This window comes from Aythya marila (assembly GCF_965140915.1).
Source record: "Aythya marila genome assembly, chromosome: 18".
Classification (NCBI taxonomy): domain Eukaryota; kingdom Metazoa; phylum Chordata; class Aves; order Anseriformes; family Anatidae; genus Aythya; species Aythya marila.
In genome coordinates this window covers 3,146,461-3,165,961 of record NC_139059.1, presented here as the reverse complement: position 1 = coordinate 3,165,961, position 19,501 = coordinate 3,146,461, and the positions used below count along the sequence as shown (strand labels likewise).

General features: G+C 38.8%; 1 protein-coding gene across 4 annotated transcripts in view; it reads left to right on the top strand.

Moving 5' to 3' along the window:
• Window positions 1–19,501, top strand: part of CEP112 (centrosomal protein 112) — a 161,350-nt gene that overhangs the window by 59,557 nt on the left and 82,292 nt on the right. For all 4 annotated transcript variants that reach the window (XR_014318731.1, XM_082774782.1, XM_082774781.1 and 1 more), the window contains 2 exons: window positions 364–471; window positions 11,920–12,102. Coding sequence is in view for 3 of the 4 variants with exons in the window: in XM_082774782.1 (XP_082630908.1) it covers window positions 364–471; window positions 11,920–12,102 (291 nt within the window). In the remaining variant the exon portion in view is untranslated. The remainder of the gene's footprint in view (window positions 1–363; window positions 472–11,919; window positions 12,103–19,501) is intronic.

Here is a 19,501-nt window from a genome sequence, read left to right as displayed (position 1 = left end):
TTACTTGCCTTGAATTTCCACAGGCAATGTGTTTTTAAAATAAATATTTTTGAGTCTTAAATATGTCTATAAACATATTCAGTTAATTTGAATGGGATGTTTACCGCTGTCAAGTGAAAAATTAAGCCAATATTTTGTAATCAGGGAGCGACATCATATAGGTGATGACTGTATCTGTAAGTTACTAATAGTGCTATATTCACTGAATATTCATTTTCACAGCATACAAATAATACGATTATTATTCTCAGCAAGTTCTATTCAGGTCTTTGATGGTTTGCAAACAACATGAAAAAATGTCAGAATGTTTCAAGCTATGCCTTTAAAAAAAAAATTAAATATTCTCTTTCTTTTACCATGTAGATGGAAAAGGTTGAAGCAGATCTAAGCAGATCAAAATCGCTCCGGGAAAAGCAATCCGAAGAATTCTCCTGGCAATTGGAAGAGCTCAAGCAAAGATATGAGCAACAGGTCAGTAAGCGTGAACCTCCAGGTGCAGGGGAGGAGGGACAGATGTAGGTCAGCTCCTGTGGCTAAATCCTGATCTCGCTGTGTGTTGCTGTTCTTCCTATTGACATTCTATAGATATGCAGAATTGACAGGTTGGGGGATGGAGGAGAGAGAGTCCAAATAGAAAATATTTTTGTTTCCCCTTTGCTATCCTTTGTACATCTGCCTCTTGCAAATAGTTTCCCAGGCTTACGGGTGGCAACACCTATTTTCATAATGACCAGATGAAATTATTTAATGTTATCTCTTTTTCTTTTTGCCAAGGATCAATGCTTTATTCTTTTTATCATTTTTTTACATGGGGAGTGTTCACATAAATGCTTGTTTTGGCCTACTGGTAGGGATTTTCTTTATTATAGTATAATTTCAGGGTTGTGAAATGTTCAGGAAATATTTGGGTGGAAACAAGAAACTTGGGTCCAGTAGTATTGTGAAGTGTAAAGGGGGGGGAAAAAAAAAAAGAAGCAGACAAATTATTGCATGTTACAAGCTTGAGAGCTAAAACAAGTGTTCCAAGTGGTAGCTAGTCAAAGTGCTGTCTGTTTGGTAACACCTGTTAAGGGATTGAAAATTTTTATGATTACTTTAAGGCCAACCATACAGTGGTACAGCAATGATATAGTTAGTCCATAAGCTTAAAGTTATCTCTTATCTATGTTTTTGTGTGGGTGTAAGTTTACATTTCCACTAGGGAAATGTGGCTTCATTTCCTCACCAAGTTTACCTTCCGTGCTGGTGGGAGAATGAAATATTGCTGTCAGCTTATGGTGCAAGTCCTGCTGTGGTCCATCCAGCAGGGACTTTTTCAAGTAATGAAGAAATGGGATCACTTTGGAAGGTGCTGAGAGAGAGCTTCACCATTGTTTGTGAGGAACAATTTTTTCTCCGTGGCTCTCAAATTTAATTGAAGAGATTTGGTTGGTTCAGATCCAAGCATTTCCTAACCCTCACTCACAGTTGTCAACATTACTAATTGTTTTCACCTGATGAAGGGTGAGAGACATTGTCCGATGTAGCAAATACATCTGCACAGGTTCTTTGTTTTACTGGATGATAATACTCATAGTTCTTCTACTTAACGATTCAGGAATAGCCCAGCTCACAGAGCTGTTGGGAGGTGTGTGTGTATGTTCATTGGTGTTGTGTTGCAGATGAGTCCACTTGCCAAAAGAACAGTAAGACAACGGGAAATGTTGGGGTTAGGTGGGCGTCTGCCTTAAAGTGGACGTTTTTATGGAATCTCATGTTGGCATCACTTCAGTGTTTTGGTTGGATCACCTTATTCTCTACAGTTCTTATAATTTGTGGTACTCTTTTAAAGAGTTGCAAGTAAGCATTTATTCAAAGATTTTCTTCCTGTGTTTAGGAACGTGATCTGTAGTAATAACCACTGGTTTGCAGTTCATAGCATGTTACAACATTCCTGTTCCTACCTACAAATGTTTTTTTTTTTCTTTCGGTGTGCATGATAAGAGATACCATAGATACGGTCTTCTCCCAAGCACTTCTATCTGGTTTTGTACACTAAAGGAAAATGACAAAGCCTAGTAGTGTCGTGGTTTGGTTTATTTGTTTTCTTGTGTCTTCATGCCTCTTGTTCAGAGCTTCCAGGCACTGGATTAAAAGGATTGTTAAAACAAAACAAAAAAAGGCAAGAAATGAATGTGTTAGTTAAAATTTGTTTGAATCATTTTATATTGTTGTTCTGTAACAATAGTGATACTGTGATAAACATCAGTGAAAGCATTTTCCACTGAAAGGAGTTTGTTGCTACTTCAATTTGATTTAATTTAGGATAGCTACTTTTTAGTCTAAGAAAACAGTGAGACTTTATGAAATATCACAGAAACACAAGGAAAGGGTTTCAGCGCTAAACAGCTAAATAACAAGAGCCCCAGAAGAATTCTCACAGGAATCCTGCTTATGCCATATTTTTTTCTTATTATTTCTGATCATACTTCATTTAGAATGTTCATTGAAAGACTGCAAGCCTGAGAAATATGTGACCCTTCCTGCAGATTGTAATGCATTATCATTGGAAACTGCCTTCTTTTGTATTGTCATTTCTGCAGTATAAGGCTCCTTCAGTGCAGCCACAGAACAGTATGAGCTCAGTTCTTCCACTCTTAAAAATTTCCCTTCAGTAGTTCCAACTTCTATTTCTCTCCATTTATGCTTCAGGACTTCTACAAAATCTTTAAAGCAGACTTTTCCTTGCCTTGTTTTACTGCATACTTCTTCAGATGTTAATTGTAGAGGAATAGACTGATTTAGACTATTTAAATTGAGCAGTAAATTAGAATTAGTGATGTGCTTCAGCAGGGCTCTAGCAGACTTCCAGTCAGGAAATAGGCACCCAGCTACAAATGGGATACTTCAGCTACCTGAGAAAGCAGCAATTGCTTTGAGATGTTCTGCCTCAAGTATCTGAATAATCATAAAATTGGATTTATATACAGAAGGAAAATTGACCTTCAGATTTATTTTGGGCAGCTTGGCATGGTGAGTTGCAGAGGAAGCACTGTCAGCCTACTGGACAACTCAGTTGTCCGTAAATTTAATCATGTTGATAACAAAAACCAAACGAACCTATTCTCCAAACTGAAAAACTGAAAGTATGAGAACTTGAGGGCTGTGGTTTTATCCATCTGTTTTATATGAACAGTTATCAGTGCTTCACTGCAATCTTCTTGAATATTGATTTCAAAGAGATTACAGGTGAGAATATTGATACATACATACATATATATATATATATATATAAAAATGTATGAAACCTTCACATTTCTAATTTTCCTTGAAAAAAGAAACCATGGAAGTTAATATTTTGTTAACTTCTCAAATTATTTGGAATCTAAAAAGCAAAGAAGAAATTTGGGGATCTTGCAATATTTGGTTTCAGCTGTCACATATCGGTCTTGGTTCCAGCTTCATCTGATTCAGTGCCACTTTCTTTTGAAGTATCCACTGAGAACACTCTTAGGCAGAAACTGGTGGCTTTTTTTTTTTTCTTTAAATATACTTTAGCTCAACTTTGTTCTACTTGCAGCTGTTAGATTTGAAAGTATATTTTGAAGAAAAAAAATAACTCCAACAGCACCACAGTTCCTATCTGCTGGGAGCAGCTGCTTTCGGCACTTCAAAGCCAGTGGACACCACAGTGAAGGCCTCAGCCTTTCCTGCCTTTGAAATGGTTGCAGTATCTGTAGCCGGGCTTTATGGCACCGTCAGCACAGGAAAAAAGGTTGTTTGTTTTTTTGCAAGCCCCCCCCCACCTTTTCTTTTCTTTCTTTTTTTTTTTTTTCCCTCCACTTTCTAATTACATTCGCAGTTTAGCTCAAAATACCTGGGAAGAGTTTCTGCTGCAATTACTTGCCATTAGTCCAAATATTTTTTAAAAAAGTCTGTGCCCAAACTTGGCAGTAACAGATTTTAGGGAGGCAAATTTGCCAGAAAAATGAACGTGAATATGCTGCTTTGCTGTATCCAACGTGCTCAGCTCTCATAACAAGCCATGATAGCACAGCAGAGAATTTGCAGTGGAACAAGGTTTCAGACAAGGACACTTCCCAGCAGGGTGAAGCACATACTCATCTTTGTTTCAGGCAGACTTTCATATATTGTCATCAATGGAAGCTTTTCAGTGGATTTTGGAGATCTTAATGTTCAAATGGCATTAGCTTGTCCTTTAAGAAAACATACATACCCCTATGATCACTGTTACACTCATTTGTTGGTATAAATATTTGTTGAAGTGTTATGATTGAGGGGTTGTGAAAAAGTTGAGGTGCAAGGCTAGTGAGAGAGCTGAAGTCTGAGATTTCTTTTTCATAGCAGGGAGAATGCACTATGAAAAAGCTGATGAATTGTTGTCATAGCAGGGTGGTGTTCCTTGCCGAGTTATGGACGTAGTTTGAGAGTGAATGCCAACCTGAATTTATAAATAAGCTTTTTGTTTTGGTTAGTCTCTTCTTTAACTGTGTTTATTCCATTTTAAATAATAATTATTCATGCTTCCATGGCAAAGTGGAAAGCTAGGAAAAGTATTACGTGATAGCTGAAGAATCTCCCTGTATCTCAGGAAATCCTTTCTTGCAACATTTATTGTTGAGTGCTGACTTCTGTAAAACCTGTGAAGGAATAATTAGGGTTGTCTTCTTGTTAGCAAAGTAAGAAAGTAACAGGACACCTTCAGAAATGTTTTACTGGGTATTTAACAAAATTGCTTTGAAATCATGGTAAAGATGAGAGAACTAGTCTAAGCTTTTAAGTCTGGAGCAAAACAAAGGTGTGGTGCCTTCCAAAATGTGCCTTTTATATTAAAGAAAGGGAAGTAAAGAAGTGCAGAATCAGCTGGTTAAAGTGAAAAAAGCATGACTGTAATCTTACCTGCCAGCAGCAAGGACAGATATTCGAGGTAGTGCAGGGAAATTTTTTCTCATTTAAGCAGTGCTTTGGAGCAGAGGAAGATAGGAGGAGAGGAGGAAGAACATTATTCATCTTTTTGTATGACTCTTTTTTTTATAACTGTTTAGTGAGGTTAATTTTTTTTTTTTTTTTAAAAAGAGTGCAGTTATCTTGGAGGTAAAATACAAAGTTTGTAATTGCAAGCCTTATTTTGTACATAAGTGCATACATTTAAAATCAAACATCTTCCACAGTGCTAGCAGTGCTATTTCATATGAAGGTTACAAGCAGAATCTCATGCTCAGTTTCTTGAAATAAAAATATTCTGAAGTTTAATTTAAATTAATGGTTTTGTACCTCCCATACTAATTTTTAGCTGTTTAATTTTGTGGCAGAAGATTTTAGCCAGTGTTTGGGTGATCAAGGCAGTGATGACATTGATTTTGCGTTTGCTAAAATTGTAGCAAGATTTTCTTGAAACGTTGGAGATAGGGAATTTTTCACCTGAGTGTGTTGCTTTTTCTTTTTCCTCCTGAAGATCTACTCAAGTGTATTTAGGTAATAAACATTGATTAATTCAGATTTTCTGGAGTTCAGCAGCTAAATGCTCTGAAGAGTCTTACTGAGAATTTCCATATCCTCCCTGGGAAACGGAGCCAGAACAGTGTGTATGAAAGAGGCTGTGACCTTGTGAGAGAAGACGAAAACACAGCTTAGATGGGGAATAGAATAAAAAGTGGGGATTAAGTATGGGGGAAAACAAGAAATTGCTGTGAATGGGGATAAGATTTGGAAAGCAAGTCCCTCAGGAAAATAAGTACTGGCTGTGAATCTGAGAGTAGTTGTAAAAAGCCTGTGCAATGGAATCTGGAGCTATTCAGGCTGAGAGCTGAGGCTTAGACCTGTGGATCAGGAGCACTGGAGAGGTGAGTCCTGCAGAAGAGATCTGTTGGGGTGGTGTGGGCTGAAGGGTCAGTGGAGCGTGAGTTGGCTCTTCAGGAGCCAAGGTTCCTTACTGCCTTCTGCTTTCACCGTGGCCACTCTGCCTTTCTGAGGCAGGGAGGGCAAGATGCTTCATCTATGTTGGGTGTTAAATTTACAGTTCTGGCTTGTTTATTAGGCAGGTTACATTCAGCTGTATCTCCCAGCCGGTGCTCTTGTCTTTGGAACTGCTACCAACATCATCAGTCCTACCACAAGCCATATTACCCAAGTGGTGTCATGTGTGTACACCTAAAATTCTGATTCCAGTTTCATGCTCATGTCTTCAGAGGCATGCTTTGGAGTCGGAAGCATGGCATGTTAACAGAGATAACAAGCTGAAGGTTCTGCTTTCTTTGTCCCTGTACCTGTGACTTCAGCTAGGAGTTCCTGTCACTGCAGTTATGTCCTAGCTTTTTTTCTGGCCTTGTACTTCCTCTTTGTTTCTTCTAGCTTCCTTTTGACTGATCCGCTATCCACTCAAGTGAAGAAAGTATTTGCAAAGACATGCTTTTGAAATGTGTTATTACTCAGACTAATGTTGCAGCCATTTCTTAGCTGTACTTTAAACAGTTCAGTTATGGATCATGAATGTCTGAATATTTTTAGTACGCTGGCTTAGCTATAAGGACACCATCTTTGTAGAAAGCTTTGTTCCTCTCCTCTTTGTCTATAGTCAAAGATAATTGAAATACGGTCTGTTCTTGCATGGAGGCCAAATGAGCACGTTAGCAGAGGCTCTAAATTTTTCATGTCATCAGCAACAAGCTGCATAAATTTCATTTAATAAATTAATCCAGGATGCATGAATGTTTCCTTTGAACCATCTTAACACACAGATGAATGCCATTTGCTCAGAATATCTGAGGAATAGTTTCTTCAATCATCAGCATCAACTTTCCACTTCATGATATAGCTAAGACTCACAAATGGGAAAAGGATATGAATTTAACCTCCAAGTAAAGAGAGGGTGAAAATCTTCTAGCTGTACCACTGCTGTTTACAGAGTTGTTAATCAGACGTATGGGTATTTACACTGTCTCCTTTAGGCGTTTAACTTGTGTGTGATTCATACTTAAAAGCCTGAGCTCCCTGTATAGTCAACAGAGCCAGCTCTGGGGGGCGGAGGGAGAGGAGACACGAGTCCAGGATCATAAATTGATGCCTGCAGTAAATAGTAAGTCATCCTGCAAAGTCGGTTCTTAGTTTTCAAAGAAGGTCCTTGGATAAACTTGGAATCTCTAAACAAAGGCAATGTACAGTAAATTCTGTACTAGAATCTGCTACAAGCACGCATTTGCAATGACTAAAGGCATATTATTTTGAAAGAAATATTTTGAGTGCCGAATTGGCTTTCTTGGGACAGGTAGACTGGGTAGACTCCTGACATTTGTTCCACTGCTAAATGTGATTTAATCATAGGGATGCAACTTCAGTGCCACTATGCTGGTGATTTAAAATCAAATTTAGTCATGGCAGGATGACTGGGAAGATAAGAGCATCAATGTGATGTTTCTGCTGACCATACTTTAAAGATCTTCCAGAGGTAATATTTTTATAAATCAAAATTTGCTGGCCAGGTATGCCATTTTATATACACCTAGTGAGACTACTCGGGCATTTTGTTATGGAAAGGATAAGTAAAACTGTAATTTTGCTAAAGACCAGCTTGCATCTTTTGAAGAATTTTATGCAATTCTTAGTCTGCAGTTGAAATACAGTTATTAGTGGTTGATTATAAGGTAAAGAATAACAGGAAACACATGAATGTCAGTTAAATTATTGCAGTTTGCAATAAAATGAAGTAAAATGCATTTGCATGTACGTACATTGCCCCAAATGTGTTTGTTGCCCCAAGTGGTAATGTAGGGGTCTGCACTGGTGTATTTTTCAGTACCCCATTTGCCCTCTGTTGATTACAGTTCTTTTATCTTGGGAGTGCTTTGTGTTCAAAATTATAATGAAATCTCAAAAAATTTGAAGTTGTAAAATCCATTTATCTGCTACGATATAGTTCTAGTATGCTCCCTTGCTTTGCAATGAAGATTCCTCTTTTCCACCCAAAGTTATGCTAAGCCAGAGCCCAGCATGATTAATACTCGATCCTCAAGTCTGCTATATCAGATTACTTTAGAAGCAGTGTATTTGCAGGGATGGGTAATCCTCATATCCTCATGAAACATGCACATTTATTTATAGGCTTAGGAGACGGAAAACGCTAGATTTTAGCAGAGTTGTTATTTGGGGATAGATCACGTGTTGTACAGAGTGCTGGTCAGAGTTTAGAGTGGGTTTTGGGCAGAGTAATTATAATGAAGACACCTGATTTACCAGTGAAGGAATGGGAAATAAAATCTCCAATAAAACATTTGAAAATACTCTTAAAATGTTTATAAGTAAAAATTGTTGCAAAATAGACGTGCTATGGGTGTGCTGTACCCAGTGAGCTTTAGTTCAGTACTTCGGCATGACATAAGTAATTTACTGGTGGCTTCTCTGGCCCTAAGAAGTTCAGTCATGCCAAAACAGTGCTAATAAAATCATCCTGCCATGCAAACCCATATTTTATATAGGTGTTACTTATAATATTTCTAGATTGTGGACATAAATTTACATGAATTTTCATACTTTGGTGTCAAATATTTATGGTAGTGGCTATATTTTTCAAAGAGGTAGTGAGCTAACTAATTTCCTTTCCTTCCTTTGGGGACTATAAAAAGATTTTCAAAAGCATACTTGTTCATGAGAACAAGTTGAAATTGTTCTAAAATTGAAAAGCCTAAACTTGCTGTGTGATGTAAAAACAAAAACTCTATAGTAGAAACTGTTGTCTATATTAGGGACTTTAAAAAAGGTATTTGTCAATGTTGATTGTGTTACAAGTATTTGGTTTCTGAAGATATCTTACACAATCAGCAGGCTATTTACTGTCAAGCTTTGTTCTCCAGATGTACAAGGTGAACTGGCACTAACAGCAGCAGGGTTTCGCTTTAGGTCTTTATTTGATGGGTTCTTGTTTTAACAGGTTCTTCTAGATTACCTCCACACGTAGGTGCAGCTACCACTGCCTGGGTTAGAAGCCCATCTTTGGGCAGCTGAGGTTTTCAGTGTCCTGTGCAGGATGGTCATGATCTGCACCACTTGAACTGTTCAGCAATTTGTGTGTGTGTTTATGCTAGTGAGTAGAAGAAGATGATCACATTTCTCAGATAAGTTTGTTTTAGCATTTTATTAATACTTTTGTCACCTTTTGTCCTTCTCTGCAAGGTAAAGGCATACTGAAAAACTTCAGTTAAAAGCAGAGATTTTAAAATGGTGTGCAGAAAGATCTCAACATGGTAACAGTTTTTAAAGGAGTCTTTTTAAGGAGTTTTTTACTCCTTTTTTTAAGGAGGTTTGTTTTATCATTCACAGAGGTGTGCTGTACCCCAGAGAGAATCCATACTGATTTATGAAGACTTAGCATAGTTTTCATGCAGCTTTCTGTGATGAAGTCAGGTTGTTGATGCAAAACAGCGTGGTATTTTTCCTTTTGTTGGCATACTTTATTTTTTTCTTTTCCTTTAAACAGCAGCAACAACACAACTCAATACAATAATGAGAGAGGGAAGGGTGAAAGAGAAACTGTAGAGCTTGGCAGCAGTTCTTAAGGAGAACAGAAGGTTCAGTGAGTGTTCACCAGCATAGTCAATGCCTACTCAGTCATTTCACATTATTTGTACAGGAAAGCTCATTTTGTTGCTTATGAATGCGTAGTGATTGTTAGTATTTGCTTGGGAAGATGGGTTTTGTAGGCATTTGAACTTGAGGGAAGAAAATGCTGTCATCCCCATCCTTTCTCTCTAGCTGTTCTCTGCCAGAGGTCTCTAAAAAGCCAAGCAAAAACATCATGGGGAATGTTATACACTAAATGGTGACAGTTTTTCATCACTGAATTTGACGCTTACAAAACACCTCACTTCACACTGCCATCGTTTCCGCTCCCATGGCAGGCCGTGAGGACTCCCCTCCTGCACACGGAAGCACTGTTCCCATTTAGCTCTTCCCCCTTTTAAATTTGAAAACTTTGCACCTGCAATATAATGTTGTACTTGAAGAGATTTTTAAAGATAACTAATTAGCTTAGTTGGGTAAACCTATGACGCACACATCCTGTAGCTGGTGGGAGAAGCAGGATCTGTCCCTTGCCTCCTTCCGGAACATTCTCAGCCTGCTGCCATTTTTTTCTTCAGCCAAAAACAAGAAAATTGAAATAACTGAAGTTCCTCACAACAAACTTGCTAACCCCACCCCAGACCTCACATGGCCCAACCATCAGAAAATGCAGTAATTAAGAAGTCAAAAAAAAGTTTGAATAGAAAGACCTTTCTTGTTAGCGCAATCTCTTTTTAATCAGATCTGATGTATGACAGATTTTTTTTCCAGAAATCAGACAAAGGTTTTATAATTATTTTAGGGAGCAAGACTACTTCCATTTAGACACGCCAAGGACACTGAAGCATCTGAAAAGAAACCACTTTTGTACACAAACCTTGGGCAAAAACCTGAGGTAAAGAGCTCTGCGTAACGATCCTAGGCCTGGCGCGGATAACGTGTCCCTCCTGGGGGTAACTTCAGATGTGTGTTAATGAGCCCCTTGGTGTTATTAAATAATGTAGATGTGCTAAACCGTAGAATATTGTGGCTGTTCTCCTAATGTTGTTTTTGGAAGGACGCACCCGGCCGCATAGCGCGGATCACGTATTTTACTTTCAAATTTGGGATATTCCCATCTGTAGTTGGAGAGAATAGGTTGCTTTTCACTATGCTTCAAATTTTAAGCCGAAAGCCATGAAAACAGCTAATTTTCGGGCCGAGGCCTGCTCCCGGAATTGCCTGCTGCAGCTTTAAGATCAGGTGCCGGGCGCTGTGGCGCACAAACCGCCCGACGTTGAGCCGGCTCCTCCCGACGGCTTTTTTTTGAAGCCGGATTCTCACGCTGCAAATACCCCACCATATTCTCGATAAGGGCGTTTTTTTTTCCTTTTCTTTTCTTTTTCTCTTTTTTTTTTTTTTTTCTCTCTTCTCCTTCCCCTCCCCGAAATCCACCAAAACTGAAGAAAAATCCAAGTGACTGTTCTTAGCAGCTGTGTGGCCCGGAGTTCAGTGGGGAAGCGGCTTCCTGCCGTCCCTATTCATCACCTGCTTCAAAGGCCGCCTGGCTGCTCCAGTGTGCAGGCCAGGTAGGGTGCCATTGTGCGAGGCGGGGAGGATTAGTATCAAAGCTGCGGCAACCAGGCCCTTGGTCTCGGGCTGCCATTCAGTCTAGCGGGGAGAGGCTAGGGCTGGCCAAGGTCACAGCATCCAGTGTGGTGCGGACTGGGAAAGGATCCTGAGAATAGAGCGCTGCTTATGAAACCGTGGTGCAAGCTTGCAGCACAGCAGGTGCCCTTCTGGAACACATACATCTGTTTATGTTGGGGTAGCGTAGCTGACAACGGGATAATAGAGCTTTGTTGTTTTTTTTTATAATTTTCTTGAAAAAAAATAAAAAAAGACAACTGTATATACCACGGTGGTGAATATCGAAGGAAGAGCTTTCGCTCTGGAAAACCATCAAGAAATCCTTAAAAGATTTAATTGCTGGGGTGGGGGGGTTGTGTGTGTATACTTGAGCAAAGGGGAGAGCAGGCTGGCTATTAACCATTTAGGATCCTCAGCCCTGCGGATGAGCAGCAGCCGGGTACGGGGGGACCGTTCGCAGAATGCGACAATGCAATTTTTTTTTTTCTTTAAACGCTCCGACATTTGTACCAACAAATTGGTTAAGGATGCGCTGGATTTGCTCGGTTGTCGCCATTGTTGGAATCGTCTGGAGGAATTCTGTCACACTAACGGTGGCTTTTTAAAAGGTGAGGTAATAGTGACGTAAAAATAAAATTGCCAACTTGATGAAATTAAGGGGAAAATTAAGCTGTAGACGAGTTGTCATGACGACAAGGATGTTCTATTGATGAACTGTACTCCTCACTGTCCAATCAGATAGTGGAGCTGAAGCTGGAGCATGAACAGGAGAAGACGCACCTATTCCAGCAGCACAACGCAGAGAAGGACTGCCTGGTCCGAGACCATGAACGGGAAATCGAGAAACTGGAAAAAGAGCTTCGCGCTGCCATGGCAGAGCATGAGAGTAAAACTCAAGAATGCAGGAAACGAGACGGACAGGTAATGATCAATAATGTTTCAAAGGCGTACGCTTATTAGAAAATGCTAATAATTAGTCTTTCCTGATTGCCAGCATTGTTGGTGATGCACGCTGTGTGATCATTTGCGAAACTGGCACATAAACGTGATTTTGTTTTTTCTTTTCTTCTTTTTTTTTTCCCGCTTCCCCCCTCCCTTTCCACTACTGAATAGGGCTTTAACTGCAAAAACCACAGGTAGCCAGATTAAAAATCCCATGGTGCGCTATAACTCGGCCTATTTATAATCTTGTCTCATTTTCTTTCATGATGGATTTGTTTAAGAAAAAAGGTATCTGTTCTTCTCCCCCCACCCTCAGCCCTCACAGTCACCCCTCCTTTTCTCCTTCCTGGGCAAATCCATATGAATTATGTCTGCTTCATTCGTATGCTTTTTTTTGTTTCAAATCTCTGCAGGTAACTCACAAATGGCTTTATTTCATTTTGTCCATGTCTTTTTGTTTCAGTTTTGTATTCCAGATTTGCTTTGTATGTTTGCCTATGTGTATCAGATATTTGATAAGACGATGTGGATTTTGGATTGCTTACCATCACGTTTATTTTCCTATACACACGCACCCCTCCCATCCTCCATCTCTGTGGTCACTGTTGGAAGCCATTTGGCAGAATAACCCCCAGCTGGGGTAGCATTTGACTCTTCAAACTTCTGGATGAAATGTGCACTGTCAGCATGGAAAATGATCTTTATTAGTTTTCAGTTCAAAAAAAAAATCTTACTGCATTTTTTTCAATATATTTTGTAAGGATGGCATGGTGTATTTTCTTAAGAGCCTATATTAAAAAGGCCTACAATGGCAACATTTTAAAAAATTAAGGTGATTTCATAGTTTAGTAAAGATTATTTTCTGAATACTCTTTAATCAGCATTAGAATTGCTTATCATGCAAGGATTATTTTATAACAAAACTGGACATTTTTGGTAAGGCATCTTTAACGACATATGTTTTCCGCGCACCACTGCCTTCCCTATGAGATGTACAACTCTGGCATTGAGGCGTTTTCACTTTACTTTCCTGTAGACTAGTAGGCTGTTATTTTACTGAAAACTATAATGTAGCTAAGTAAAACTGAATATTTATTTTTTAATTATTTTTTGGGGGTTAGCCTTGGACGACTCGGTTTATTGAAATCTGCCTTAAGTCTGTTGGAAATGAAGTCGCTTGTTGGGGGAGGATGGGGGATGTATTACGGAGCCAACACTTATTTCTCCATTTCCACCATTATGGTTTTCCAAGGAAAATGACAGATCATTTTGTGGGAACGCTTGGAAAGAGGATATTCAGGTAGCTTCTAAAAAAAATTAAACCATGCCCTTTATTCTTCGCTTTATTGTGAGAATGACTTAAACAGTTAAGGGACTGCTTCTTATCTTTGGATTTTTTTTTCTTTGGCCTAAGATAGATTAATCTTAACTATATAGCGGGTGTCTTTGCAAAGTTGTACCATCCTTTCACCTACGTGCCTGATGTGTTTGCGTACAAACAAAGGCAGAGCCATATTTCTCAGGTTAAAAAACAGTTTGAGTTCTGTCTACACGCCAGCGTTCATTACAGTTGTTGCTCTGTATAACCCTGAACACAAATGTAAAGAGACTATCTTAAGCACATTCAGAGAATCTGGGAGGCGTCTTGTAAGTATATCCTATTTAATTCTGTTTTGGGGTTTTTCTGGTAAAGATGGGAACCCAAAGTTTGGTTGTGCCTTCTGTTTGCAATGGGATATATGATGCTACTACAGGTGCCATGTAAAGAGCTGGAAATTATGGGAGCTGTTATGAAAATCTGAACAGTCTGAATAGCAAAAAACTTTGGCCTTTTTACAGGGCTTTTCTTTGTAGTTTGAATATCCCCGTACAGTCATTTGAGCGTTGCTGCCATGAGAATGACATGTAAATCAGGGAAGAAAAATTCAATTGCCTTTGACTAGAAGAGCTGTTGTTTATTTAAATTCAAGCAAGAATCTATCTGCTTTCAAGGACGCCTCGTTTTTCTGTTTTGAAAAATAAAGCGTTCTTAGCTGATTCATCTGGTCTTTGTGTTAGAATTCACTTTTGTCTTTGCAGTGAGCTTAATAGACAATACTGGTGACTGTTACGGAATTATGGCAGATATTTTTAATTTAAAAAAAGAAAAGCTTTGCATGTGTTTATCAAGATGTATATTTTTGGCATCTAATGGGACTAACGGCCAGTGCCCTTGATGAACCATTTGTCAGTCTCTTAACAAAGATATCTCAGTGATTTAATGAGTGTGTGTTGACAAGGCTTTATTTAAAGAAAAAATAAATAAATGTTACTATTGAACCATGTTTGACAGCAGTAATTTTAGGAATTCTTTATATTACAGTGAAGGTGTTTTGAGAAAGGAGAGGAGGCCATTTTGCTTCGCTAAACGAAAAGTAAATTTGCTGTGTATTTCAAAAAATTTAAATAATAATTAGTGCTAATCACACATGAGTATCTTGGTTCGAAGGACCTATCTGTTCAATGTTAAGTGAATGATGTGAAAGCACCATTATTAAAGGTATTCACTGTTATTCTTTTAGAAATGCTTTTCCATATGAGAATATGGAAATGTTTGAGAAACGCGTTTTGACTGAATATTGCAGAACAATTTCTTATCCTGTTCCTGAAAAGATCAGTTTTTTATTTCGTATCCAAAGTCTTTGTTTTCATGTAGGTCTTCAGCTACTCTAAAAGATGGTATACGAAAACATTAAACATTATTGAAATATGAATACATTTATTAATGCTTTGCTTGAAACCACAGCATAAAGATTAAGATTTCAGTACTTTCCCAATATTAAAATGTAAAATAATGTTACTGCTTCTTTGAAATACAATTTATGTCCGCAAAAGGAACTTCATCTAAGTAGATCGCCTATTGTATTCCTAATGAATTTCTGGATAACAGTTGCATTCCACTTTAGCTCTTGGTTTTATCTATTTCTAGGGGGCTTACTTTGATATTTTTTTTTCACCTGGGGTTGTAATGCTTGGGGAGGAGTAAATTGACATGTAGGTCAATAAAGTCAAAGCAGTACAAAGGCTTTTATACCATGCTGTGTTCTTGTAGTCATTTAAGTTCTATATGTTTCCTATGAACTGCTGTAATATCGTCATTGCTTAAATAAGAACACAGGAATTTTGTTTTAAAAAAATCAGTTTTAAATCGCTACTTGTATTCAATTTAGATTTTTTGGATATCATCTGGATTTTCTTTAGGAATATTTTTAAGCTATGGTTTGATCATTTGTTCTCCGCCTCTAACTAATGTTAGTGCATTCATCATTTCACAAATTGGGAAACCCCTTAGATGATAGGTCTTCCTTTTGTTTTAATCAAAAAGAACCTTTCCAGTGAATCAGAGGCTTTCTGAAGCAGGACTTCTGATTACAGAGAATAGTAGATGATATTTTTTTCCCATGCAATAAGATAGCAAGGTTAGAAAATTTTAACAGCCGATGCCAAGCAGGCTGTGGTGGCTGTGCCAGTTGTGCCCTTAGACTTTCCCTTTATCCTGTGACTGTCATTCTCTCCCCAGCATCTGACACGTGCCCTGAACCAGCTCAAAGATTTTTAATGTTACAACTGCTGTACAGAGCTGGATCATTTTCATGCTTGTTCTCAAACCGTTGACCTTTGGGCAAGAAGAAGAATAAAACTACCCCTGTAACTTCAAATACAGTGCTTTGCACTAAAGCAAGAGGGGGAAAAAAGTTCCTTAAGGAAACTGAATTATTTCTTCAGGTGCTGTTGCACTGTAATTGGCAAGTCCACTATTTTCCTCCATTCATAATTGGGTCAAGAGTAACTTGAACAATGAGGCATGCTTTGTCAGTTCTTGTCCCTGATGTCACAGTCTTTAATTTTAACATAACTGTTTATTATCTCAAAAACTTGGCTGCTATAAGAGAATATCGTTGGTGTTTGGGGTGTCTTAGGGCTCTTCATAATCCGTTACCAGTTGGGAGAAAAAACATCAAGTGCTTCTAAAGATGTGCAGATACACATGCTGAAAATGGAAGTTCTTATATTAAAAAAAAAAAAAAAAAAAAAAAAGTAATGGGCTGGAGGTGGTGAGAAGTGTTAATAAGTAATAAGGTATTTTATCATGGCCAAAATGTTTCAGTTTTCTCTCTTGCATTTTGCACTTCATGTTATCCTCTTTGCTTTCACCATCACGCGATTTTTTACCTTCTTGAAAATCTGCAGCTCCTTCCCCAGGGCCTGCAGGGACATCCTTTCACTTTTCCTCTGGATGATCTTTGAGAGCTTGCTTTTTGCTCTTGCTCTTCCTACAACTGTTGCTTTGCGCCTTCCTTTGACTGAATTAATTCTGAGCTGTTTGAGCCCATAGAGACATAGATAGTAGTGTGTGTATATATATGCTGACTAGATGCATACACACATCTATGTTTGCCTGATGGAGAGCTTTATCTACTATTGATAAGAGAAAATACAGAAGAAAATAATAGGAATGCTATATAATTGTTTAATAATAATACCCCAACACACGCACAATTTCTTTTTGTGCATAAATCCTGCTGTAGCAGGAACTTTTCATTGCTATACTCACTCTAAAGGAATCTGGGAGCATTTGTTTCACAACTGGAGACTTTCTTAAACTTTGATCTGAAAGAACCTGCTGTTAACGTGCGGATAAATCACTGATCAACTCTGTTGCACTTCAGGTAGTTGTTCTAATGTCCCCAAACACTGGTTTCCACAGAGATGCTCTTCCAGTATCAGTGGAAGCAGTTTACTTGATTGTGCCTGGAGGGAACAGATAAATGCAGCCTGTGAAACATTCAGATGTTGTTGGTGCTACTGAAGTCACTTCTGTATACAATTTTAAGTAAATAAATTCTATGACTCATATTTTCTTTGACTTTTTTCTTTTCACAATAGAAGATGTCTTTGGCATGAGAAGAAATGCTCTGTTTGCTTTGCAAGCTTTCTCTGCAAACAATCTAAATCATGGAGTTGCAATCTAAATATTTGTTTGTTATATTTTACTTGGAGAGTAGCTTTTGGGCTGACAGTCAGACTTCTGTAGACAGACAGCAGTTCCCTTTTAGCCTTTCTTAAACAAAGGTTTTTAGCTTTATTGCAGTGTGTTTAATTTACCACCAATCAAAGCAGAATAATGACGGAGGTAAAAATATTTCAAGAAGCAAATATTTATTACAGCGCTTGCGTGATTTCTCTAGGTTGTTATTCCTGGTGGGTTGGGTCAGGGTGGGGCTGGGTCCACTGATGAGGAATATCTACTAAAATCAGGGATCTGGTGAGGGGCTCTGTAGAGCCATTCAAACTGAGCTCTGAATTGATCACCTGAGAGTTGGGTACCGATGGCCAAACCCGGCAGTATCCCAGGGAAATAATTTGGGCTACAGGATAGACAATCATTTAGATTAGAGGAAAAAATGAGCCTCTGCTCTAAAAAAACAGGAGCACACAGAGCTGAGGCTCGTGAATCCCTCCATCAAGCCTCCCCATCAAGAGAAGGGTCTTAGCCTCCTGCACATCTTCGCTTTCTCTTAGCTGAATCCGCCATGCCACGGTTGTTGTTTTGCATTGAGCTCTCTGCTCCTGGTCCCCACTTTTAAGCTGCTGCTTCTGTTTGAGCTGCCTTTCAAAAGCCTACCGAACAGGCTCTAAACATCTGCCACTTCCTCGCTTAATGGAACCATCAAAGCCTTCTCGTGCTACACTGGGTGATCATCTCTGATCTCTTCCACATTTTTGCTTGACTCTTGCTTTTTACGATACGACTGGAATTAGATAGCGAGGAATTCAGTGCAGGAGGTGTGACTTTACTCGCTCCTCTATCCTTTTATATTTCAGGCTGTTCAGCATTTGAAATTGTTATTAAAGCCGATTTTGGAAGCCATATGTAATGGTGCATAAATTGTCGTTTGCTGATTAAAAATGCTAAGTTAGCTTAGGATAGAGCTGACATTTTGTGTGGCTACAGCGTGTGTAAAAGAGAAAGCAGTTGCCATAGAAACTAGCTCATCACGTAGTATGAACTCTGATTCTGAGATGGAGCTCTCAGCAAAATGGACTTTGTTTATATGATATGAAATTGAATATATGTGGTAGTTGTTACACAGTAATCAACATTTATTTAAAATTAAAACAAAAACAATATATATTGCCAGTTGAAAAGATGGAGTATACAATTTCACTGGAGAAGGAGCAGGGTTGATATCATGTACTTTTATTTTATGCCAGTACACCCTGTTTAGGAAAAAGGGATTATTTCCTGCAGGAGAGCTAATATAGAATAATTTCTCTATTAAAAAAAATAAATAAATAAGATCAGTCTTGCTCATCAGCTGGTTAAAGGATCTTCATGTATGACAGTTTCTAACATGCACGCTAGGCGTGGCTTTGCATTCAAGGTTTGGGTGTGATGGTTGCAATGAATGATCAATAGACAATAAGCCTTACACAGTGTGAAGCGAATTTTGAAATTAAACTTATAGAAAGGAATATTAAAGTACTAACTAATCAAATCTTTTCCTTTATATCCAATTTGAATTTCTGTTGTTACAACTTGGACCTGTAGGATCTGTAGCTTCTCTTCCTTTCACTGCCATCTTCAAGAAGTTTGCCTCTTTTTTGCAATTTCCCTTTAATTTCTGTCTTCAGCTGTGTGTAGATTCCTGCTTTTAGTATTCTGCTGTCCAGGCTGAACAAACCCAGTGTGCTGAGCGCCCTGGAGAGGTCTATTCCTCCAGCTCACAGTTTGAGGTCCCTGTGGATGGCAGCCCTGCTCTGCAACATGCTGACTGCTTCCCCCCAGTGTTGCTTGAGGTTCTTTGTAGCCATCATCCAGGTCAGTAACGGGAATGCTGAGCTGTGTCAGCCCCAGCTTTGACTTTTGAGAATTGCTACGTGCAGCTGGTTGCCTCCACTCCTGTCCTTCGAACCCAGTGGTCCAGTGAGCTCTCCTCTTGTGGTGTAGTCCACCCATCCACTCTCTCTTCAGTGTGACCATCAGGTGATGTAAAGGGCTGTGCCAAAAGCCTTACCAAAGTCAAGATAAAACATGTTGGCAGTTCTCCCCTTACCACAGAGTCAGTTGTTTGATTGTAGAAGGTTTTTAGTTTGGTCAAGCATGATTTGCTCTTGGTATATCTGTGTTGCCTGTTACCAGTGACCTTTTTATTCCTCATGTGCCTGGAAAGGAATTTCATGGGGGTTTTGTGCCATGCTTTTTGCAGGGGTGGAGGATAGGATGTTCTCTGTGTGGCTACCAACTAAGGTGCTAGGTATTGCAAATTAAGTAGTTAAATTTTTTTGGAGAGTGTTCTTTCTCTTGAACGTTATTCTGGAAAAAGCTTAGCCAAAA